Consider the following 26424-nt stretch of genomic DNA (forward strand, 5'->3'; position numbering starts at 1 on the left):
ATGTGTAAAGTTATCATATTCCCTTATTGCAATACACTATAACATCACATTTTAACATTCAGCATTGAATTATTAAACTATCCTTTAAGATAACTACAACTTGGGCAGGTGCTCTTGCCTGTAATTCGGACATAGCTAATTTCCAGAAGTACAATTTAATTGCCGTTCACCCCAAACAATAAATTATGTTTCCGAAAAGAAGGTAAGTAAAGTGTGGTCGACAAATAACAGCAGGGATACTGTCAATTACTGATAAACCTCAGCGTCCCCTCTTGCCTCTCATGTCTTTCTCATTCACTCTGCTCTGCGAAAGTTTCATCAGAGGTGACTCCGGTCTGGGTGAATGTCCATCTCCTTTGGTTTTGAAGAAGAATGACTCATTCAGCCTCATCTGCACTGGCCTTACCTGAAAGAAAGCAATACATTCATGTGCATTTCAGACCTTTGGGTACCAAATAGATATACTTGTCAATAAGGCTGAAAAAGAATTAGCCTGCATCAATCAATGAATACAATGCAGCCATTCGATAAATGTGTCAAACGCATTTATCAGAAGCGTTTTGGTCCAAAAATTCAGCAGCAGAAGTCACTGCTGTGTAACAGCGAAAGAACATTTTTGTATGACAGTTGCAAAGACGGCTCGTGGGATTGAGAGCATACGACTGTGTAGCTTTCCGAAAATTATTTTCAGTGGGGAGTTAGCCTCTCCAAATTCATACAACTTGGCCAAACAAGGGAACCTGACCTCATTGTGGGCCCACCGAGCTGAGTCTGACTTAATTTTTTCTGGTTAACTGGTTCTCCCTCACTTAAAAAATATGTTCCAAAAATAGATGACAATTTAAGTAAATCAAGTGACGGACTATTTTAAACCAGTACGCTCATCTCTTTGCTGCAAGCCCCTCGCCTCCTCACATTAGTGATGGGACGATGGTACCTCAAGGAGTGTATTGACCCACTTCACGAACTGTGTCATCACCATATTGACACTGTGTTGGTCACCCAATAGTGACCCCTGCAGTAGTTATTAAATCATTGCAGGTAAAGAAATTCCTTGTTTGTGTAAATGCTAAACTGAGTTGGTATGTCAAATATAGCAAATTTGGGTTACAATTCAGATTTTTAACTCGCGTAGAAAATTTTGGTTAAATCATGTGAAATAAAAGACAAAAGTGATTAGTTTATAAACTCAGAAAATACTCTTTCACGTGGTTCAGATGACGATAGTGAGCAGAGAGTTTTAAATGAAAGTTGATGCAGGTGATGTGGATATGTTTTCTGGTTCCATTTCCAATATTGTAAAGGGTCTTGGTTTCTGGGTGTGTTTGCTTCTGACAGGCAGCGTTGGACTTCAATTATGGAGGATCTCGCAATTATAAGATAAAATGAATAAAGCAACTGTAAGGCTCTTTAACTGACTATCATATGTATAACACTTGATAAACTGATACTGAACGCCGTCCAGTCCAGAGTGTAACGTGTGATTCATCCTAGTCAGCTCTAATGAGCTCCATCTCACCTGTGACCCTAATGAGGACTAACCTGATAGAAAATGGAAGAATGGAAACAATCCTTGAACCTTCCAGCAGTTTTGTCAGCTGTGTCCATACTCACCTTGTTTGGCAAACAAACAAACAAAAAAAAGTTGAATGAAATGATGCATCTCTTATGTCAAGTGCAGTAATAGTTATAGCAGAGTTTTTATGTTCACCCTGAACTTGTTACAATTCAATCACTGGACATTCATTCATTCATTCATCTTCTGAGCCGCTTGATCCTCACTAGGGTCACGGGGGGTGCTGGAGCCTATCCCAGCTGTCTCCGGGCAGTAGGCAGGGGACACCCTGAATCGGTTGCCAGCCAATCGCAGGGCACACAGAGACATATGGTATAAAATTTTTAAAAATTATTCATTCATTCATTCATCTTCTGAGCCGCTTGATCCTCACTAGGGTCGCGGGGGGTGCTGGAGCCCATCCCAGCCGTCTCCGGGCAGTAAGCGGGGAACACCCTGGATCAGTTGCCAGCCAATCGCAGGGCACACATAGACTAACAACCATCCACGCTCACACTCACACCTAGGGACAATTTAGAGCGTCCAATCAGCCTACCATGCATGTTTTTGGAACGTGGGAGGAAACCGGAGCACCCGGAGAAAACCCACGCAGGCCCAGGGAGAACATGCAAACTCCACACAGGGAGGCCGGAGCTGGTATAGAACCCGGTACCTCTGCACTGTGAAGCCGACGTGCTAACCACTGGACTACCGGGCCGCCTTAAAAAAATCAATACAGTGTAATTAAATATAAGGTCGCTGATGCTGTCATGGGCAGCACGGTGGTCGACTGGTTAGCACGTCCGCCTTATGGTGCGAGGGTCATGGGTTCGATTCTGGCCTTGCTGTGTGGAGTTTGATGTTCACCCCATTCCTGTGTGGGTGTGTTTTTTTTTCCCAGATACATCGGTTTTCTCCCAGATTCCCAAAATATGCATGTTATAGGTTAATCGAACCCTCTAAATTGTCCCTAGATGTGAGTATGAATGGTTGTTTGTCTTTGTATACCCTGCGATTGGCTGGCAACGATTTCAGGGTGTACCTTGCTTACTGCCCAAAGACAGCTAGGATAGGCTCCAGCATGCCCGCGACCTTCGTGAGCATAAAGCGGTTCAGATAATAATAATAATACATTTGATTTATAATGGATACAAGCGGCTGAAATGAGTTTTCTCCGCAGGGTGTCCGGGCTCTCCCTTAGAGATAAGGTGAGAAGCTCAGTCATCCGGGAGGGGCTCAGAGTCGAGCCGCTTCTCCTCCACATCGAGAGGAGCCAGATGAGGTGGCTTGGGCATCTGATTCGGATGCCTCCTGAGCGCCTCCCCGGTGAGGTGTTCCGGTCATGTCCCACCGGGAGGAGACCCCGAGGAAGACCCAGGACACGCTGGAGAGACTATGTCACCCAGCTTGCCTGGGAACGACTCGGGATCCCCCGGGGAGAGCTGGAAGAAGTAGCTAGGGAGAGGGAAGTCTGGGCTTCCCTGCTAAAGCTGTTGCCCCCGCGACCCGGCCCCGGATAAGCGGTAGATGATGGATGGATGGATGGATGGATTTATAATGGATGAATGGATGTTGCTATTGTGGCTAACTCGCCCAACTTTAGCAAGGGGTCAGTTGCCACTCAGTTGTGGTGAATGTGAATGGTTGTCATGTATATTTGATCATTTTTCGTACAATACAATACAATACAATACAATACAATACAATACAATATGTACGTACTAGTTTTATATGTATGGAGCATTTTTTGAGTGCAATATTTGAAAAAAAAAAAAGGTCAGAAAGGTGAAAGGTAGTTTACTTTATCACACCCAAAAAAGGGTGTGATAAAGTAAACTACGATGACGACTACAAAAGTATGAATCATAGAATATGATCAAATCAAAAACTAGAAAATGTCTGTTATGTAAAAACCTGGCCCTGAATGTCAGGGATGAGGATCTGGGTTGTTTGTTCTCACCTGGTTCAGGTCAACCTTTTTGCTTTGGCCTGACGGCTCATTGTAGTCGCTGGAGGTCGTCGTGTCACCCGACTTGGGGTCCGACTCCGTCAGAGGATTCGGTGCGGTCTCGCCTCTCCCCTTCTCACTACCACAAAGCTCTTTCTTCATCTCCAGATCTTTCATGGATGAACAACAGAATGGAGGCGCATGGATCTCTCCGGCTGACGGTTTGTTTTCAGCCCACTTCTCATCCACTTTGACTTCACTTGACACCTTCACATACGAACACCTGTTGAGGTCTTTCCTGGCCCTTTGTGGCAAGCTCAGATCCAAAGGCTTCACGAGATCAGAACACAAAGCCAGTCTTTTCTTTGTGGAGAAAGCAAAGTAGGAGGACAGTTCATCAGTGAAAAAGTTCTCTGTCTGGGTAGAGGTGCACATTGTTGGTCTGAAGGGTATGTGGAGCGAGCGTGAAAAAGCCGGCTGAATTTCCTGGTGGTGATACTGCTTTGATTTTGTAACCTTCGGTGCACAAGCATCAATGGCCATCTTGTCCATGTAAAGATTCATCACTTTAGGACTTGAATGAAAAGAGCACAGACACTTGGTGGGGCTTGCTCCTTCTGTTTGGAAGGAATATTTCTTCTTTCTGCTGTGCAATCTGTCTTTCTCTGCGCTTCTTGCCTTCACTGTCTTCTGTCGCTTCTTTTTTTGGGAACACCGACAAGAATCCTTGTCAACGTATTTTATCTGGTCCAAACAGTTATCTAATATTTCTGTTTGTTGCGAAGTGGTAGTAGTCGATTTGTCACTAGCCTCCTCGCCGGAGTCTGAAGAGGATGATCTGCATGTCTTTTGGGTGATAAACAAATCCTGGCTGTTGTTTTCATCCCAGGGAATGTCGTTATCTTGTAGTTGAGAATGATGCTGTTCTATTTCGCTAACCGGAGAAGCCCGCTCAACATCGGTTACGGCAGCTTTCTCCAGCCCGGTACACTTTTTCGTGAACTTGGGATGCGCAGTGGCAAAAGTGGGACGTTTGACACAAGCGTTGTCATGTGGCAAATCAAATGCCACTTTCTTTTTCTTCTGGCGTTTTTTCTTGGAGTCCTTAATACTATGATCTGACTTCTGTTTCCTTATGTTGCTGCTGCTTCTCAAATTTGACAGGTCAGGTTTCAGTTCCGATGTTGCTGTAGTATCGCTGCTGCCAAGTAAACTGTTTAAATCCAGTAGCTTCTTCTTTTTCTTCTTCTTGTCTTTCTTTGATTGCATTACTTCGTTGAACATGGACTTTTTCTTTTTCTTAGGGATGATGTCATTCGTGTTTAAGGTTATGTTGTTTGTTCTTTTTGACCCATTTTTGCTCTTCTTTGATTTCGTTTGCCTTTTACCTCTCCCAGATGAAATCAGGGACTCCCAAAAGAGGTCAATCTCGTCCGACATGGTTCTGTACAACAGAGAGAACATCAGAGTTTTTAATGAATAATACTAACAGTCTGTTGGGCAACTTAAAGATACAGCATTATCAAACATGGTACAACATAACTATGTTCAACCATGTTTGTTTTGTTTAAACAAAATGAGGAGTAGCATATTATTTTCGACCCCCAGGAGTCCTTGATTTATTCTACAAGATGGATGCTACCGTTTTTGGACTTTCTTTACCATCCGATTTGCTTTTGTAAACCAGTATTTTTTTCAGCGCAACAGTAAAATCATTATTTTTGAACATCTCCTTGGAATTTACTGGACTTGTGTTTACCAGAAGCTGATGGAGAAGTCACTGGTTTAATATCGCTTTGCAGCAACAAATATTGTACTGTAATTGCATTTTCAAGTGATTCCAGCATGGGGAGAACCGTAACGTGTAGAATTGATCGTGAAATCAAAAGGAAACAAGTACACGAGGACTACGCAGACTGCAATGAACTTTATTTGTACTGGTCAGTGTTTCTAAGCTTTGTCTCAGCTCGCAAAAAACGAAGAGTCGACGCAGGTAATGTCAACGCAGTTAGTACTGTGCGTGAGTGTAAATCGACAAGACTCGTTCAACCAAAACGGTTTTTCTTTGTCTATACTGTAACGCATTTATTTTACAAGCATTCAGTGTCCATATTTTGATGTTTAATAGTGGGAAAATGACAAGTATACCTGAATATTTCGCGGAAAGTAGCGTTCAAGTCAACATCAGAGAGTACCCGCCGACGCCGCTAACTTTTGACGCATTCAAGAACATAACGTAATTCACCGTTGTAGCCCAAACTCACGTCCCCCGCTTGGTTCGCCCGATTTTCAAGGGCCAATTAAAAAAAAAAATCATAACATTTAAAATAAACCTCCGTAGTAGTGTTGCTTAAAAGACGTGAACAAATATAGGAATGTAATAGAACCGTTTGCTGCCTATTTCCAGTTCAGAAGAAATTGTTTTTACGAACAGCATGCGTTGTTACTTGTCTTGCTATATGTTTTTTAAGTGGAAATGTGGACACTAGCATTATTTCTACCATTGGTTGTAATTTCAAGCAGTCACGTCCGGTGGCAGTTATGTGCATTGTTAATACATCCATCCATTATTGGAACTTCAAGGGTCACAAACTTGCTGGAGCAGCCTATCCTAGACGCCTTTGGGGGGCAGGCACAGTACAGCCTGAACAGGTTGCTAAGAATCGCAGGGCACACACAGACAAACAACCTTTCACATTCACAATCAGAAGTAAATCATCATCCCATCACATCAGTGGCGGTTCTGGATCAATTTCACTAAGGGGGCCGGGCTGCGGCCAGGGGTTTTGATGGGGGGGGGCACATTCAACCCAGGGCTAAAAAGACAGATTCAACATCTTACATGACTTTTTATTTCTTCAAACTTTGACATTGTAGTCATAACATTACAGTGATGAGAAAAAAACAGTATTAGGAGGGCTAAAATGTCTGCAAGCGTAACAATACGCCGTGTCCATCTGTTGAGAATATTCAAGCCAGGGGATGATATGGTACCAGCCTGCCGGGTACAAAAATTGCAAATACACTGAAGCTAGATGTTTTTCATGCATATAATTATCCAAATTTTAAAAGGCAATGTCTTATATATTGATCCTGTTAAATAAAAATAAAAAGGGAGACTAAAAAAGTTACACACACGCGCACGTCGTAGTAAGTTCCTTCTCTGCGGACTGCTTCTCATTTCCCGCGAGAATGTTAAATCACGCACTTTGGTTCCACTTTTCGCATCGGCGACTCGGCGCGACTGCGTAATCTACGTTCGGAGGGGGGGCCACAGGGGGGGCCAGAATCAGTGCTACAGGGGCACTGGCCCCCGTTGGCCCTCCCCCAGAACCGCCACTGCATCACATCTAAATTGAAGATAATTTACCAAGTTTGCAAATAAGGGCTCTGTTTGCAGAGGTTCCTGTGGAAGAACTCCTTAACCTCAACCGCATCAAATGCTTCTGCGATTAGAGGGGGAAGAGACACTATGCATCGCAAATCTTTTCCTCATATGTTGTTGTTGAATGGACATGATTCCCACTATTTTTTGTAGAAAGGTTTCTAGGAGGAGAGGGACAACACCTGTTTTCTTACATTTGGCTCCTTTGGATGTGAACTAGGTTTGTAAATACTTTATGCATCATTGAGACACCTTCTCATGTTTGTCAATGAGAAACAGTTTCCAATTTTTTTTTTCATTACAGTGAGTAAAGCCGGATTAGCACAATGACAAACTGAAGGCCTGGGGGCCAAATCAGGCCAGCAATTGCATTTTATGTTGGCAGCAAAATGAAATTATGTGTATCAGCTTAATGTTTCTTGCTCAAGGCCAAAATAGCACATTCTCATCACTTAAAAAAAACATTGAGATATTACAAGCATTTTTTGTTTCCAGCCCATCAAAAATAATTGAAATAACAATTGAAAAACAGTTGTCTGATTTTAAAACTTTATTTTCATCAATTTGTTGTGTGTAGGAAATATGAGGCGATCATACATTTATGTTCACAATCATAAAAGATAAGATAAGATAAGATATCCTTTATTTGTCCCACAATGGGGAAATTGTGAAAGAAATCTGAAAGAAATCATACCGACGATGTGGCCCGCAAAAAAAAAAAATCGGGTTTGACACCCTGTCTAAGAGCTTTGTTGACTAACTTGTATCATAAAAGAAAAAAAAAACAAATGACTCACAAATAATTAAGTACAGCGGCTTGTTGAAAGTGACGGATGTCAACATGAAGACCATATCCATGCAAAGATGGGGAAGGTATTTGGGATTAGTTGGACAGTTACCAGAGAGTTGCACCACTGTTAAAGTTTATCGTATCACGAGCTAGATAAAAGTGTTGAGTGTCATTTATTCATCAAAGTAGGACTTGGACAAGGCTTTGTGTTACCCCCAGGCGTCTTCATCCTAATGTATCAAAATTTCTTCGAAGATTGTATACTTCCAACTTTGTGAGAACTGCTTGGGGAAGACACTTCTCTTTTCCGTTACTGTGTTCCCATCACAAATCAGGGACCAAAAGGCATGTTTGTGTGGTGTGTGTGTGTGTGTGTTTATTTGTTTATTTATTAATAGCGCCTCCCATGGCGAACATTCCACCAGTGGCCACTGACATCAGGTGTATTCATTGCAGTGTGTCTGGTGTCACTTCTCAGGCTTGATTTGTGAGCCGAACGAAGGCAACTGTCGGCTTGCGTAGTTGAGAATTGGGCAGTTGGTGGCTTTGACAGGAACGAGTGACAAAGAGTCAAGTCAAGAGAGACAATATTTGGAGAGAGACATTGAAGACAGTGTCGCAAAGACATTCTTCAATGTAAGTACCGGATAGGCCAAGCTCAAAAGAGTGTTGTGCTTTGTTTGTGTGTGGGTTTTGGTTTTTTTGGTTGCCCGTCTTGTGCATTTCAAGAATGTAGGAATGGCATACCAAAGACAGTACAGGCTGGTAGGTTAGTGATGGGCCCCTCACATGCATCTCTCTCTTGCTCTCTCTCTCTCTCTCTCTTTCATTCTATCTGACTTTCTCTCTCTTAAGTATGCAGTTTTTGTTTGTAATTGGCCACAATGTAAGTACATTAAACAATTTGTCAAAAGTAGCCTTTGACGGTCATGTTGGAGCATAGTGCTAATTAGGATGGAACAGTGATATGAGATAGTGAAAAAGGACGATGGCAAAAATCATAACAGAAAGGTGTGGTCCAACTGCATCTCTTGTTCGTACACACCCCGAGGTACAGGTATGTACTTAAATACATAGTGAATGACTTAACCAACTGTGTGTTTATTTGGGAACACTGGGAAGACTTTCCTATAAAATGCTTGGAATTTAACAGGAGATTCATTGCAAATACTCAAATGTGTACTTGATTAATTGTGTATTTCAACCGTCACACATTCTCCTCTCAAGAACGGATTTTTAAAAATCAGTTGATGTTTGAAAGAAAATTCAAAATCAAAAGAATTACAACAGAAAAAAAAAATCAGTCTACTGTAAATTCCCAAATTATGTGCTGCCAAGATGAGGTTTTTAGCCTGTGGTCTTATATGGTGTCTGGTGTCAAGTGAAACAACAGGGGGCTGCCTTTGGAGGAAGGAGAAGACAGTGCAGTTCCAGGAAAAGTAGGAGTGATTAAACCCCCTGCAGCCTGTGATGCACATGAGCTCACTCACCATTAAATGTGACCCTTCACCTTGAATGGTAAATCCTGCCATTCACAAGAGTCACTCTCTGCACTCATTGTCAGTTTTAATATCTTGTGAGAGATGCATGCAGTACATTTTTATAAATTGCTGAAAATGCATATTGACTTATAGTATGCTGTTCGCTAATGTATCTAGTACCATTCACAGTTTAAGGATTTCTATTAGTGTGTCAGAGAGAAAAAGAGAAATAATAATGCAGACTCTAATTGGGCATACAGATATGAAGATGTGACCAATATCCCCCCCCATTGCAGTTGAGCTACTCTAGTCATGCTAAGAAAATCAAGTCAGTAAGTCATCAATAGGTCAGATCATCATCATGGCAATGGAATGTACAATGACTAACATTTAAAATGAGCAGAACACCACCATCATGTCACCCTCCGTAGAGCAAATCACCATCATCCAGAAGGGAAAGGAAAGACATTGAGAGCATGTGGTTCCTAACCTGAAGTGAAAAGTAGAAGCCTCAATACCACTGAAGTTGGGACACTGTGTAAAATGTAAAAACCAAATATACTACAAAGACAATTGTGTATATGTACAATAATGTAATGTTTAAACGACTGTATTTACATATTGGTAACGGTAAACATCTGGTATTGATTCTCCGACCAGTGCACACACTCAATAAGAAATGAGTGCAACTACACTGTCACGTCCCGTGTTTGCCAGCAGGGGGCAGGCTCTGTTGCCACCTACACACCTGTCACCCATTGGGGACTAATTACACGGGCTTTATTTGTGCGCTCCGGCAGTTGTCTTACTGCCGCAGTATTCTACGCCGTGCCATTACTCTCGCCGAGTCCTTCTCGTGTGAATTCCTTATCTCAAAGGCGATCGACTGTTATTACGTGCAGTCTATCCGCTCGCGTGAAAGTTCTATAGTTGTCTATATTCATTCTCCTTGCTAATTTTCGCAAGCGTTTTCTGTTACCTCCCTATTTCCTTCCTGGTCCTTATTTTGACCAGCGTTTTCTGTTGTTCGCCCAGTAGGGTATTTTGTGTTTATTAAATCTCGTTTTTGTCTGCCAAACATCTTTTCTGTGTCTGCTATTTCGGGATCCACTTCCTCATTTTTGTTGTGCACGAAGCAATCTTTCTATCGCTTCGGGCACACATATCTTATATATATATTGCGCGTCGTCCCGCACGCGGTCTGTCCTTCCGTCTGTCCCTTTTCAAAACGTACCTACTTCACCGCGCCGCCACTGCGCCGCTCAGGCAGTGGCTCACTACGATCGCGCGGGCATCTTCGCGAAAAAATGTTGTCTACCCACAAGCATTGCAATGAAATTGTTAGTTATTTAGTAGAGCTAAACATCTCTTTATTTTCGCGATAAGCAATGAAGATGAACAAAAAGTTGAACCAAGCAACAACACTTTTGTGGGCCGAAGGCCCACCTTACCAGCCTTCCGCAGGAACTAGCTGATGAGCCGCCCAGAGGGTGGCGCACCAGCTAGTTCTATATAATTGATTTACTCGAGATGGGCAGCATCTGTTCAGTGTTATTGATCTTCCCTGACACCCGTCCAAGAACATCTTGTCATCTGCTGTAAAAGTCAAAGCCATCACCTAAAATAGAAGTTCCCCTATTTATGTTAAATACATAGGAGGAATACAGAGGACTATACAGTATTTTCCTGCATAATTGCACCCCAAAACTCTCCTAACTTTTTCGGTCAAATGTCCAAACATTCTAATCTGTGTTAGGCAAGTTGTAAATTGACATTTAGTTTTTCATCTTGCGTTCTTTTTTTTTTTTTTGCAGTAGGTTTCATTATGTTCTGACTGGTTTGCATTAGTCCTGAATGAAGTCATGTTATAATTATGAAATTGTCTGACAAAAATTCTAGTTCTATTTGAATTATGTATGCAAATATTACTCTGCCTATCATACTTCGGAGCAGCTGCCCAGAGCCTACTCCGCTACTGGCTAAATGATGCACTTGACTTGGATAGCTGTGAACGCTAGGTTGATGGTGATTTCCCAAGATGTTCGCGATTTCACAGTTGACCGCTTCACTAATTCAATAAAAAATTGTGTTTACCGAGCCCCATTTGTGTCTGTTGCCCACCTAGGTAGAGTTGCCGTTTTTGTGCCGCTGTGGGATACCCCCCGCCCCCACCTACGTACCTGACTGCGACGACCCATGTTAAATTCCCACGCACCTTGTTGCTTCTACATACCACTCATTGAGGCAGCATGAGGTAATGAGAGCGGCAAAGTTCTGAATCCCAAGCTCAGGCTAGGGGTCAAAATGTTTAGCGTGTGTCATGCGGACAGGCCGACACTGTGGTCTGTAATAATATCACAGGAAAGCAAATGGAGGTCAACCTCTTTTCAAGGCCCCACGTTCACCATAAACCTTGAAAGGTTGCTATATAAACACTTTAATCATTGACGACTCACTTTATAGCAAAATCAAGACTCGTGAATCAAAGCAACCAGCCATACACACACGTCAAAAAGACTTTCAAAAAAAACCTTTAAATGTAAGAAACTCACTTGGTCAATGTTTGAAAACACCATCAACAAGAATATATAATTTGTTTCCATATGCTCCAGCCACCCTCTAACGAGTTGAATTTCTTCAATTACCAGTACAGTTTTCCTCATATTTGTATGCCAGAATGATGAACAAAGTGCGATCTTTCATTTTCCAATTCACCAATTAATTGAAAGATCCTCTTATTATGATTGATACAATCTAAAAAAAAACAGATATAGGGGTCACGTGTCAAGAGAGCCTTTGTCTCATGGCATTGCCATTCACAGCTCCAACTAAATTTAGAAAACCCACACCCTGGGGGTTACCTTATATACGTATATGAGCAAAATTGTGGGGGGGGGGCTTCTCTCATTTTTTTTTAAATTTTATAGATACATGAGATGATTGCTGAAAACTGAGGGCAGTAAGACAGTTTAGCACAAAATCCAAATTGACAGATACTCAAGTTGGTAAATAAAACGGAGCCACTCACCCCCCTTCATGTTTTTCTATTTTCTTCCCTCCAAATTTTGCTGCTGTAAATTGCAAATTTCTCCATTGTGAGACAAATAAAGGTTTTCTTATCTTATCTTATTTTGTCTTATCCCCCGCAAAAAAAGCACCAAATAAAATGGTGTAATATTTCGTCCATACCCTGAATGAAAATGTTGCTTTTCTATTACACACTGACTTGTGCAGCTATCTTTACATTCACCATTGAATTTCTATTTCTAACACATACAACAAACAGCAACGACATTGACGGCTGTGGAATTGTTTCTCTGTTCTACCATGGCAACGTTGATCGGTCTGGGAATTTATTGCCACGTATTTGTACACACAGAGTTTATAAAGTTAAGACCATGACTTCTCATTCCCTGGCCAGATTTGGAGTGATTATTTATTTTATATCTTTTAGCTTGAAATGACAAAAGAAATGATTTTGCAGCTTATAGACACAGCGGTTATTTAAAACGACAGCAGGATCCTATAGTCACAGCATTTATTTAACTATTTATCATAGACATCTCAACAAAACTTCTGTTATTCAACAAATAAAAACCAAAAATAACTTTAATGTTATTTGGCGAGGGAATGATGGTAAGATAAGGTAAGATAAGAAAACTTTTATTTGTCCCACACTGGGGAAATTTGCAATTTGCATTTGTAATGCATGACGATAATTTGACCATAACTGTTGGTCAAATCTGTGTTGTCAATAAATTGGAAGTGGGAATATGATGGATTTGAGGTAAATGTGAAAATAACTTACAATATTTGTGCTTTTCAACGAGAGCTGAAAGTATCTCAATTGGATCCACAATATGTCTGTTCCCCCACCTCCACCCCGCACCCTCACTCACACACACACACACACACACAATTTAGAGGGTGTCAAAGTGAGGACCGGCCAAAATGTCCTCACTTCGTCAAAATGTCCTCACTCTGTTGGTTAAAAACTCATGCCGGTCCTCACAATGTCATTAGTACAAGAACACACACACACACACACACACACACACACACACAATAAATACCAATAAAGAGAGTGACGATCCACGGGAATACCCACTGACGCCACCAGCAAACATCTACATACTCTTTCATTCAGGACATTTTCCTCTGACGTCAGATCAGTGTAAAAGCTCCTTTTTGGGATGCAAACTCTTCAAACAATGTTAATTCTTGAGTAAGGACTCAATGTAACCAAGGAGACTTGCTAATGGTCAGAGGCAGTAATAAATCCATCCACATGTGGCAACTATTGTTGTGTGGAAGGTTAAGAGTCAGATAAAAAGGTCAGGTGTGAACAAATTGAAATGGCAAGTCCACGTGGAAGAAAAGGAAGCACTTTCAACATTAGTGCTGATGTTTCTTTAAGGTTTTGTTTGATGACAAAAAAAAAATGCATTCATACTTTGCGCCATGAAAAACACCACACATTGTCTTTTCTGAATGACTCAATTGGATGTTTGACTGTGAAATGCATGAATTTCTATGAAGGATTGGAATTTTGGTCCCAAAGGGTTGGTATCTTTGATGTGTGGGTGTGGGTGTGTATGTGTAGGTATTTTGGTTTGGTATGAGGATGGTAAAAGCCCAAAGCGAAAAGGAGGTGTTGGCATTCCTCTCCAGCCACCACCAGTGGTGTGACATCATCAGCGCTAATGACAGCAAGTCATCAATGGCTGGCTCAACTGGCTATAAAAGGAACTCCAGCGCTGTGCTTATATCATCATTGATAGCCGCCATCAAAGCAAGTACAATTGAACGATGATGGTACTTGATTAATACATTTAAGACTCAGGATAGGCCACAGCAGGTATGTTGAACTAATTCTGTCTAATAAACCGGGATTCACAATAGACATGTCAACTTTTCACCCATAAATATATTTTAGTATAGTGAGTCACCCTCAATATTTAAGAAACAAAAACGTGTTTTCTAATACAGTAAATTGGAATTGATGGATGTTGATTTGTGACATTATCTTTTTCACAGGTTATCAAGTGAGTTCATCATGAGATGTTTTCAATGTCAAGTCCTCTTTATGTCTCTGTGTATTTTGCACCTCTTCATTGTGACAGGGGGGCGCCCTCTCAGGTAAAACCCCTCATACCGTGTAAAAAAAATCAAACGGAGAGTTGCTTTAAAACTGCCATTCTTTCTAAATGTACGATCAGTACTAAAAATACAACATACATGTTGTTTAGTAAACGGACAGTGAGTGAGGTCCAGCTCATGCACAACCTCGGGGAACGCAGACAGGTGCAGGAGCGCCGCGACTGGCTGCAGTTGAGGCTCAGGGGCATCCACACCGCCCCGGGCCACAGTCGATGGGAGGTGGGTCGGGCTAGGAGGAGATTGTTTCCCGACGAGCAGCCAGAACTGAGCGGCTTGACAACAGAGGAACTCCAGGAAGCCTTAAAAATATTTGAGAATCTACTTAACTCCACACAACGTGAGCCCGAGGGTTTCACATGACGATAGCCTATCGGACATGTACTGCAACAATTCCAGTTTGTTTTTCTACTCTATTCCTTCTTTTTTCTAGAAGATGTTATTTTTCGAAATGTATATTCTCATGTTAATTTGTAGTTGTATTTATTATATTGTTATTTAAGAAATTTTTATTTGTACAATGGCGGGCAAAGACTCGAGTAGGCACTTTATTCTTCTATTTATTTGCGAATATGAAAGATGAGGAGTTGGACCAACAATGTTATATTATCAATAAAATTATATGCACGTATTTTCATTGCACTTGTTATGATATACTGTACTATAATACCGGTACTGATTATTTCACTCGGAGATTGACGTCAACATAAATCTAATCTGTCGTTTCAGCATAACGATTTGTGCTGCTGTGTATGTATTAATTGTTTATAATTGTAAAGTATCTATGTTTTATTGTATCGCGAAGTATGCGTTTGGTGGATTTTTGTTTTATAGCTACGGAAGAATTGAATTACAGTACAATATTTTATTTTGTTCGTTAGAGTGCAACAGAAAAAAGGGGGCGGGAGCGAAATAGTACATCAGATGACGTTTTAAGTCATGATTCGTCGACTGTGTCTCGCGAGAAGTCAGCTGCAAGCAACCACAACAAACAAGCCACAAGCAACTGCAAACAGCTCCTTGCTGTCTGTCTTAAAAGTGTGTAATGAAAGAATTACTTTTGTTTATTGAGCAGAGGACAAATTGGTAGTTTCTGGCCCGGAATGAAACTTCCGTTCTGGGATTCACACGGGAAGGTAAAGAAAATTTGACGTTTTACCCCAGATAACGTTCACAATTTAAGATGTCCGAGCAGTAAAGGTTTACCTGTTGCAACTTCAGAAGAGTTTAAACGATGAAGCGGAAATACGTAGAGACGGTATTGTCTTCAGAGATTAGAGCCAGATAAATTGTTACGCTCTTACATCTCCTCGTGGATGTATTGTTTCAGCTGCAAACTAAATAAATCCTACTGATGATATGTACTGATGAAACGAATCCACATACAAAATTATACATATATATATATATATATATATATATATATATATATATATGTATATATACATATATACATATATATATACAGAGAGAGAGAGAGGGAGAGATGGGGAGGTGGAGGGTCATCAGCCTTGCGTTTTTTATTTCCACCATATACAAATGTAGTAGACTGAATAGCACCTCTGGATCACAGTGCAGAGGTGTCGGGTTCGATTCCGGCCTTCCTGTGTGGAGTTTGCATGTTCTCCCTGCCGTGCCTGCATGTGTGGGTTTCTCTGGGTACTCTGGTTTCCTCCCACATTCCAAAAATATGCATGGCAAGCTGATTGAACACTCTAAATTGTCCCTAGGTGTGATTGTGAGGGTGGGTGGTATTTCGTCTATGTGTGTCCTGCGATTGGCTGGCAACCAGTTCAGGGTGTATCCCGCCTACTACTCGAAGACAGCTTGGGTAGTCTCCACCATGCCTGCGAGTCTGCGACACTTGTGAGGAAAAGCAGATGAGAAAATGGATGGATGGATATTAACACTGTGAACTCGGTCCTAAATGCTTCATATACAAAGTGATTTTATACACAGTCAATCTACTATTATCCATGCATCAATTTTCTGATCGGCTTATCATCACAAGGATTGCGGGCGTGCTGGTGGAGCCTATCCCAGCTGTCTTTGGGCAGTAGGCGGGGGACACCCTGAACCGGTTGCCAGTCAAGCGCAGGGCACACAGAGACGAACAACCATCTGCGCTAACACTCACACCTAGGGACAATCTAGAGCAGGGGTGTCCAAACTTTTTGCCAAGGGGGCCAGATTTTATGTGGTGAAATGTCGGGGGGCCGACCTTGGCTGACATTCTTTACATTGAACAACAATATTGTTCAGCAAATTTTAGTAAGTCAGTCTGTTTCACATTTGCATTTTTATTTTAATGTCAACAATCTTAAGAATTTCTTTTGGTTCATTTGAAACAGGTATATCACATGCAACTGCTTATTCACTTGACTTTTTCTTAAACAGAAGTCTCCTGAGCGCAAATTGATTGATTTGAAACATAAAATGTATCACCATGACTTTTCAATAGTCACAAAACCTTTGACTCGAACAACAGGGAAATGAACAAGCAATACACATATCCACAACTGCAAGGATCATTTGAAATATGACATATCAGTCAATATAAACACGGAGTGATGTCTTGTTAACTCGTGAGTGATGTCTCGTAGAGTGCTACTGCCCTCTAGTGTCTAAATGCTATTACTCATTTAGTGAATTCTATTACTCATTTAGCCACTAGAGGGAAGCAGTACTCTATGAAATCACTATACTATCACTATCACTATCACTCACCAGTCTACGAGACCTCAGTCAATACAACACGTGTTCCATTGCGCCCAACCTGCGGGCCAGACGGCACTGATTTTATGACAGGGGCCGAGGGCCGGATGAAATTCGACTGCGGGCCGGATTTGGCCCGCGGGCCGGACTTTGGACACGCCTGATCTAGAGCATGGGTGTCACCAAAAACATGCATGGCAGGTTGATTGGACTCCGAATTGTTCTTCAGTGTGAGTGAGCGCTGGTGGTTGTTTGTTTATGTGCACTGCGATTAGCTGACAACCAGTTCAGAATGTAACCCCGCCTACTGCCCGTAGACATCAGTGGATGTATATATATTTTTTAAAACCAAGCAATACTATTGATCAGTTCCCAATTTTACCTATAAGCGGCGGTGCTCGGGTGTGATGGGCCTTCTCGCGCTTGGAGAAGGGGGCGTTTACGAGCGGCACCTGAAGGCAGCATCGCCCCGATTCAGTCCTGCACGCGGCCATGAACAGTTTAAGCTCTCTTCTGAGGCTGTGAATCACTCGCACGTTATCCATTTTCTTGATTTAGACTCGTTCGGAAGGTGTGTGACGCGGCGGTGGGTTTTGCACGAGCGCTTCCAAGTCAAGTTTGTGAAACGATGCCGATGAAGTTGGAAAGTAATGAGCGAGGATGCTGAAACTGACGGCAAGCCCGCTTCGTTCAGAGGAGCGCAAGGCTTTTGTGCCGCTGTCATCCCGTGTCTCATCCCTTGCTGCTTTGTCTACGCTTGGCCTGCTGATCGGCACCGGTAGGTCTGCTTGCTTTTAGCTTTGTCATGGACTTCGCGAGTAGTTTGCTTCGTCTTATGCTTTTGTCGCTTTTTTTTTTAATTGAATCAGTTTTGTTCCAGAGGGACAAGGCACGCACTGCTGCATTGTCTGACTGTCTTACCCCTTGAGAGATGGTTATCAATAAAAATTTAATGCAATCAGAAAAATCTTGTTCTTCTTTGTAGTGAGTGATGTTTTCTTGAACTACATGCCCTCCTTTCCAGTCTCTTGCTGGGTGCTACTGCTTTGGCCTCTCTGTCTGTGTCAGCAGCCGCTAAATAATTTATAATTAAAATAAGGACCCTCACCCCCTGAGTTTTTCACCTCTTGCTTTTAATAAATAGCCATGACACCATGAACCATTGCCATAGTTAAATCGTCTGTGGTATTGTGAAGCTTACCCGTTACATCTGTACAGCCACGTGGCTCGGGACCATTGACCTAGTCAGCAAAATTAGGTTGAACTGGGTTAAAACAAAAAGGGACTGACTGCTTTCAAATAGGAAGCTTTTTAAGAGCAACTGGACTATTCGTGAAAGCTTTCCTGCGCCACGTGCACTTTTTTTTTGTGAGAAGACGACAGAAACAGCTTTCTCTGAATGAAATATTTAGATTGCATCCTCAATTCCTTTGTTCCCCTCACCATACTGGTCTGTCTGCTTGGCTGTCTGCCAGCTTGGCTGCTTTTGTTTTGATTATCCAATTTTCGGCCAGCAACTACAATCTCCTCAGTGATTCCACGTCAACCTGTCGAGGGTAGAGATTGCATTTTCTGTTTGAACACAGGAGGTTGTCTCGTCTGTAAGATGTTACCTGCTGAGCCATAATCTGATGTTGTGACCCCTTTCTTCAAGGACATTGCAGCTTTGCTTCAAAGACCTTTTTTTCCCCCCAATCTGGATTTATGAATATAAACTATATAAACAGACACTAATCATTCTTCCGAATGTGTTATTTCCCCTCCTTATTGGGATCATGTCTGTATGATTTCACAAATATACCGTAATAGGTGTACCTACGACATTATATAACCCATGCGTTAGTAATCAGGAGCCAATCAAACGTCTGTTTGCATACCAGAAAACATAAGATTTGAACACAAGATGATGATTTCAATGTCACACCAATGTCATTGTTAACTCACTATGCTGTATCATAGGCTGCACTGTTTGGATTTCCTTGTGAGACATGATGCGCAAAGCGTCTGACTCACATAATTTGACACATGTGCTGTATCGATTTCTTATCTAGCAAATACTGGAAAGACATACTTATAATTCCAAGAGAAAACATCTATTAAATACATATTTTTTTAACAGATGAGATGAAAATTGAGCGGTTCGGAAAATGAATGAATGAATGAATTTTTCCCAAATCTGATGTTGATGTAGACAGCACTGGAGACTGAATCGATGGTACATGTGCTGTCGTATATTTTGCACCAACTCCACACAACCGACGGCATTCTCACAATCACTAATTAATCGTCAAATATGATCTCTATCCCTATAAATGATTACAATTATTACTGTATTTGCACATGGAATCACATTCACATTTGACATTGAGTTGTTTGTAGTTCTTTTTGATGTGTCCAATTAATGCTGCATTTGAGATGGATGCTTGGAAGTCAGAATTATCCCACCAAGTTCATATGAGGCCAGACCTTCAAGTGTCCCAGAAAGACAGAACAAAAGGCTGGTTGGTCATTTTATTCTCAACAATCCTCATGTCAGCATTGATTGCTGTGTTGTTTTTTTTTAAAATCCAGCTTCCAAAATAATTTGAAGCAATATTTCAGCACACCACAACTCTTTCTAGAATAGAACATCAAACTAGGGTTTTCATTCATTCATTCATCTTCCTAACCGCTTGATCCTCACTAGGGTCGCGGAGGGTGCTGGAGCCTATCCCAGCTGCCTCCGGGCAGTAGGCGGGGGACACCCTGAACCGGTTGCCAGCCAATCGCAGGGCACACAGAGACGAACAACCATTTGCACTCACACTCACACCTAGGGACAATTTAGAGTGTTCAATCAGCCTGCCACGCATGTTTTTGGAATGTGGGAGAAAACCAGAGTACCCAGAGAAAACCCACACAGGCCCGTTGAGAACATGCAAACTCTACACAGGGAGGCCGGAGCTGGAATCGAACCCGATATTTTGGTCCCCATTAACCGCGATAAACGAGGGATTACTGTATGCAACCATGGCTTAAATCCACTATAGGCTGAGTACTAGTTTACCTTAGATGTGGACTTTATCATTTTATATTGCTCTGTTTTTATTCCCTAAAAAGAGCTGTTAAAGGAGCTGTTGTGTGGCAAAATATTTTTTTCACTGTTGTTGATAGACAGTAATATTGTGTGAGAGATTGTGTGTGAATAACTGCTCCAAGTAAAAAAAATTTGCATTTTGCACATAGAAAACGGATCCATGATTTCACGTTGATGAGAGCATTAAAACGGGGAAAAGTAGGACAACAAAATATAAAAGGAAATTCAGAAACGATAAAAAATGTGTGAATAATCCAGATTAATTTTGAGTTAATTAGAGTTAATTATGACATTTGCGTTTTTAATTCAATTAAATAATTTGATTGTTTGACAGCTCAAATTTTTTACGATCGCTTTCAAGTTATATATTTATTTATTGATGATGATAATGATGAATTCATTATTATTGTTTTATCATTATTTTAATTGTTATTTCATTTAGAGTGGGGCCCCGACAATTTTGTCCACCCATGTATGTGTTCCTGATAACATTGCTAAAACAACAAGTCTTTGGGCGGCCCAAGACTTTGGTGCAGTTCTGGATGGATGCAAAATTTTCAATTGCGTTTAAAATTGTTAAATGTTGAGCCCAAAACTCAACCGACAAAAGTTCCAGCATGCCAGTCATATGTGAAGCTGGACAACTATAGAGTGACGAAAAAAAATATTTGCCTCAGCGTTAATTTTCATGCCATGTGTCTTGTCTTTGAAAGGAAACGATGCAATAATCATCCTCACCACCCCAGTGTACCTTCTCCACCTCAGTGTTAAATGTTATCAGATGTGACACCAGGTAGGCAGGAGAAGCAGGAGCGCTCCATGGTTGGCCAGACGAAGTGCAGGCAGACCATCACATGGCCACACAACACTTTCAAAAATGGACCTCTGTTTAGATCTGCATGTTTTGCTTTCTTCGTAACAGGCAGTGTGGTGTGTCAGTGTTGGACTGCGAGGAGCAGCATCAGCAGAGGTGGGCCGAGACCATGAGTCTGTACGGGGCTGCAGCCCCCAGTGACGCCAGCGGCGGGGTGAGGGGAGGAAGTGAATACTACTGGGAGCAGCAGCGACGGCGCTCCAGTGACCGTTCTCGTGATTCGTCACACGAGAGAGGAGAGAGCCAGCTGACGCCCTGCATCCGGAATGTAACGTCGCCCACTCGGCAGCATGGTGAGGAGATCAGAAAGAAGAGCTCGATTTTTAAAAATCCGATTTTCAATCAAGTAGTGCAGTTCAACACGCCGTCATACACCCCTGATTATGCTTCTTGTGTATTTGGGCTGAATGATTTTAGAAAAATTATCCAAATGCCATATTTTTTTCACCTTCAATATTGCAATTGCGATTTGGTATGTAATTATTTTTTCACGACTATTCGACGCACCGTACTAATGGCCGCAGTCTCATTAATGGGTGACATTTCTGTATTTTACACATACACAGGACGCACCGTACTAATGGCCGCAGTTTTACAGTGGTAAAACATACGCCAGCTTAAACATACGGCATGCATGCGCGCACGCTAACACGTTAGCTTGAAGCATACGGTAGCATGCCAAGACATACAGATACAAGCTAAAAACACGTTTTTAAAAAGGCAACGAAAGCAGAACTGAGTTCGGGTGTATTTTATTTAGCCATCGTACAATGTTCTCACGTTTTTCGATCAATCCTCACCCAGAAATCCATCAAAGTCCTCATGCTCTGTACCAGAAACGGAGGACTGCACATCCCAATTGTCATTGAACGCATCACATGCTAGTGTGAGTTGCTACGCATTGCAGAGCGGAAAGAAGGAGCAGCAAAGACAACATTTTCTCTCGTATGGCTCTCTCTCTCTCTCTCTCTCTCTCTCTCTCTCTCTCTCTCTCTCTCTCTCTCTCTCTCTCTCTCTCCATATATGTATATATACACGCCCACCCTTCCCTGATTGGCCGACTTCTTTCCCGCATGCCTGGCCACAGTCACTTCCGCCTTTTCTCTATATAAACAGCGTGTCGGCTGTCAGTCAGATTTTGGAACTCAGCGCATACAAAGAACGCTCCGCACCATAAGGCGTCCTGTCCATTTTGGAGAAAATTTAAGACTTTTAATGGCGCCTTATAGTCGTGAAAATACGGTAAGAATTTAGTCAGAAAAAAATCCGAGCTTCAGTATGCGGCGTAAAAGGGCTGAAGACAAAACACAGCTCACTTTCACATTATATTGATTAGCCAGGACAGGAGCTTTAGTACGCATCCCATTTTTCTTTTTAACGCAGTCAAGCTCATTTTCATCGTGGGTCGCATTGTCGTTCTGGTTGCCCTCAAATGGCCAGTTCTGAGTAGTGTCTAGTTGCATCCAATAATATGAACGGCAATGTGCGGATTTTATCATATGGACTGCAAGAAAGATGAAATGTGAACGATCTTTCCGGGTACACAAAATGATGCTTTTGTTTTGCCCTCCAGTCCCTAATTTGGCAGTTCTTTCTTTTTTTCGATACATCATATTTTATTTTTTTTTATCATGAAGTATCAAGAACTAATTCTTGACTAGTCAGAACTTTGAAGCGGTCTCGGTCGGCGGGGGAAAATGTCGTTCCCACTTTTTTCAAAGTCACAGCAGAGGCGGTGAGGCAGAATGAACGAACGTCTCCACATGCATGTCGTACGTCAAATTTGACAACTTTACTTTAGTCTCGCTGAAACCTGATAAGGATATGTGTAAGATATCTGTTGTGATGCAAGAACTCAAAAGTCCAAATCACCCCCCCCCCCACCCCCTTCCCATTCATCCTCCCCCTTATTACATGTTATGTCTTGTGACTTGTTGTAACTGTCATATGCTTATTTATGTGCTAGGGTCTTTTTTTTTTATCCTGGACTTAAATTATCCTCAGAAGAGGATAGTTCGAGCGTTTTTTTTTTTTTTTCCCTCTCCCTACCCAGCGTTTTCCTTTCTGAAGTCAGATTGTAACTTCCCCATTGCGGGACAATTAAAAGGATATCTCAAATGTATTTCCAGGTCCCACCATACTTGTTGTTGGAAATGTATTACACAAAACAAACAAGTTGACAAAATCCTTGTGCCATTCTTTTCCCCTCAGACCGAGAACGTGGTGACGGCGGCTCCTCCTCCAGATCCTCCAGTCCACGTCCCCCCCGGGTTTCGCTTCCCTGTTCAAACGTAGGGGGAGCTCTGTTTGCGGGACACCCGCCTCGGTCCTTTGGTACTGCTCTTGGTGACCACCACCCCAAGACCCTTGGCAAAGGACCATGTGATATGATCTATGTGTATGACCTCAGCAGTAAAGAGTTCCAGCGTGGCGGAAGTCTGCGAGTCGGAGAGCGAGTGACTCTTATTGTGGACAATACAAGATTTGTGGTGGATCCGGCCATCTTCACCGCTCAACCCAACACCATGCTCGGCAGGTAAGAACAAAGAGGTGAACTGTCTCACACTTGAGAAACTTGAATTCAACGCTATGGTAGTCATTCATGGAACAGGACGGTTATCCGAGGTAGGTCATGTTTGTTTGGGGATCTTTTGCTGGACCTGTGTTAAATGGCCAATGATTAGTTCATTCATTCATTCATTCATCTTCCGAGCCGCTTGATCCTCACTAGGGTCGCGGGGGGTGCTGGAGCCTATCCCAGCTGTCTTCGGGCAGTAGGCGGGGGACACCCTGAATCGGTTGCCAGCCAATCGCGGGGCACACAGAAACGAACAACCATACGCACTCACACTCACACTCACACCTAGGGACAATTTAGAGCAGGGGTGTCCAAACTTTTTGCCAAGGGGGCCAGATTTTATGTGGTAAAATGTCGGGGGGCCGACCTTGGCTGACATTCTTTACATTGAACAACAATATTGTTCAACAAATTTTAGTAAGCCAGTCTGTTTCACATTTCCATTTTTATTTTAATTTCAACAATCTTAAGAATTTCTTTTGGTTGATTTGAAACAGGAATTTGAAATATGACATATCAGTCAATATAAACACGGAGTGATGTCTTGTTAACTCGTGAGTGATGCCCTCTAGTGTCTAAATGCTATTACTCATTTAGTGAATGCTATTACTCATTTAGCCACTAGAGGGAAGCAGTACTCTATGAAACATCACTCCCCAGTCTACGAGACCTCAGTCAATGCAACACGTGTTCCATTGCGCCCAACCTGCTGGCCAGACGGCACTGATTTTATGACAGGGGCCGAGGGCCGGATGAAATTCGACCGCGGGCCGGACTTTGGACATGCCTGATTTAGAGTGTTCAATCAGCCTGCCATGCATGTTTTTGGAAACCGGAGCACCCAGAGAAAACCCACGCAGGCACGGGGAGAACATGCAAACTCCACACAGGGAGGCCGGAGCTGGAATCGAACCCGGTACCTCTGCACTGTGAAGCCCACGTGCTAACCACTGGACTACCGGGCCGCCCATGATTAGTTCTTTTTGATTATTATAGTTATTGAAGTGGGCTATTGTGGGTTTTTCGTTCGTCAACAGAGGAGTACCCCAAAAATTTTGTCCAGGGTGTGTAGAGTCACATATATTTTCATCTGTTTTCAGGATGTTTGGTTCAGGGCGGGACAACAATTTCACCCGACCCAACGAAAAAGGAGAATTTGAGGTAGCGGATGGTATCAGCTCCACTGTCTTTCGAGCAATTTTGGTAAGAACTATCTTGACAGTTTCACACTTTGTCTTCTGGATGCATTTCCTTGCCGTCCTTTTTTCACTGTTCCTATTATCCCTTTCAAACTCGTGTTGCTCTTTCCTGTTTTATTAATTTAGTGATTATGTACTGTTGCGTTACACTTACAGGAGCTTTTAACGACATTTTAAATGCAAATGCATAAATCATAAGGGTGCGACATTTATATGCCTCTGTTTCAAATAGTTCGACACATGGGTCAGTTTTTTATTTTTTATTTATTTATATTTTATTTTATTTTTTTGCTTGTTTCAGCAGCTCCAGCTCTCTAACTCATTTCGCTTGTTGTTCGCATGAACAACACCATTGGCACAGGGGCTAACAGTGAGCATCTGGGTTGGTGTGGTGTTGTTAGCCTTTAAGCAATGCATATCTGAACACAAATAGTGCAGAAACGCATGTAAATATGTCTCAGGGGCATAAATTCTTTATTCTCAGCAAAGAATGACTAATATTAGTGCTGTACTTTACAGATTGACACTGGTTGCTCTTCTATTCTAGTCTCCAAGGAGAAGTGCAAGAGTCCCATTGCCAAAGCTATTTATTTATGGGTGACAGGAGGGGGAAGAAAAAAAAAATTGCACTCATTCATTTTTTTTTTCATGGATTTTTTTCGAAAAGGGTAACTTACCAGTTGTTAAATGACCATCATTTTATGGCTATTAATGCGGGAGCTCAAAAAGAAAGGCCAAGCATCATCTGCTTTCGCAACAGGCGTATCTTAAGACGACAATCTCGCGAATGAGGAAATGTCATCGAGATGGTTTCCAATGGAGCCTCGAGCCTTTGCTCTGACATGAGGTGGGAAAGTAGAGCACCGAGTGTGACGACAGCAGCTTTTCTCCGCCTCCCCCCGATGATACTCCCACCCTCAGACTCTCCCTTCGGTGCCTATGATGCTGCCGGATTTTTTTCGTGGCTCAGCAATTCACTCCCCCTACTCCCCCCCCCCCCCCCCCATCTATTTCCCACACACATTCTTCTCGCTCCCTCCCCGCTGCCTCGGCGAGTGAAGCAGCCAGCATCAATAATGGCGTCTTGTTTCCCATCCTCCATGTGTGTCTGTGTGTGAACGCGCGGCTCCCTGCTCACTTATTCACTTGTGTGCACGACGCTGAAAATGGCAGGATTACTACAAATCGGGGATAATCCGCTGCCCCGACGGCATTTCCATCCCTGAGCTGAGGGAGGCATGCGACTACCTGTGTATCTCCTTCAACTACAGCACCATCAAGTGCAGAGACCTCAGTGAGTACTTGCCCCGGCGCGCCGAGCTGCTGCACGCCCGCTAACGTACAACTTGCTCTTGTTGACGTGCCGCTTTTGGCGAGTGTTATCGCGATTTTGGACGCACGCAGTTGACTTACCCTAGTTTTAATCGGACTCGACACTCAAGGTTTCCGTGGTCACGTGAGGGTTTGTAAACGACCACAAACACTGTCCTTTATACCCGCAGGTTCATATGTCATGCACTGTGTTGATTGCAGTTCTCCGCGCACTCATGTTTTGCGTTGGACTTTTAATATTGTGCCTGCTCGTTTGGGAGTGTGTGGGAGGGGTAGCCTCGACTCATGGCTTCTCCCGTGCGTCTGCGTGCGCGGGCGTCTAACTAGGTCACGA

General features: G+C 42.5%; 2 protein-coding genes across 9 annotated transcripts in view; one reads left to right on the forward strand and one right to left on the reverse strand.

Annotated features, from left to right (window-relative positions):
* The window catches only part of LOC127598312 (uncharacterized), a 27379-nt gene continuing 955 nt past the window's right edge, over positions 1-26424 (reverse strand). Inside the window, exons 1-4 of one of the 3 annotated variants that reach the window (XM_052062096.1) lie at positions 5652-5722; positions 3516-4947; positions 1543-1614; positions 1-406 (exon numbers count right to left, since the gene is read on the reverse strand). In XM_052062096.1, coding sequence (XP_051918056.1) covers positions 260-406; positions 1543-1614; positions 3516-4943 — 1647 coding nt within the window. In that variant the 5' untranslated portion in view covers positions 4944-4947; positions 5652-5722 and the 3' untranslated portion in view covers positions 1-259. Of the gene's footprint in view, positions 407-1542; positions 1615-3515; positions 4948-5651; positions 5723-26424 lie in introns of those variants that run through there. The other 2 variants (XM_052062098.1, XM_052062099.1) reach the window with 2 other exon arrangements.
* LOC127598311 (BTB/POZ domain-containing protein 10-like) overlaps positions 15272-26424 on the forward strand; it is an 18780-nt gene continuing 7627 nt past the window's right edge. The window contains exons 1-5 of one of the 6 annotated variants that reach the window (XM_052062090.1): positions 15272-15452; positions 21030-21274; positions 23193-23517; positions 24660-24762; positions 25932-26052. In XM_052062090.1, the coding sequence (XP_051918050.1) occupies positions 21091-21274; positions 23193-23517; positions 24660-24762; positions 25932-26052 (733 nt within the window). In that variant the 5' untranslated portion in view covers positions 15272-15452; positions 21030-21090. Of the gene's footprint in view, positions 15453-17482; positions 17810-21029; positions 21275-23192; positions 23518-24659; positions 24763-25931; positions 26053-26424 lie in introns of those variants that run through there. The other 5 variants (XM_052062089.1, XM_052062092.1, XM_052062093.1 and 2 more) reach the window with 5 other exon arrangements.

Source organism: Hippocampus zosterae, chromosome 3 (genome assembly GCF_025434085.1).
Source record: "Hippocampus zosterae strain Florida chromosome 3, ASM2543408v3, whole genome shotgun sequence".
In the NCBI taxonomy this organism is placed as follows: domain Eukaryota; kingdom Metazoa; phylum Chordata; class Actinopteri; order Syngnathiformes; family Syngnathidae; genus Hippocampus; species Hippocampus zosterae.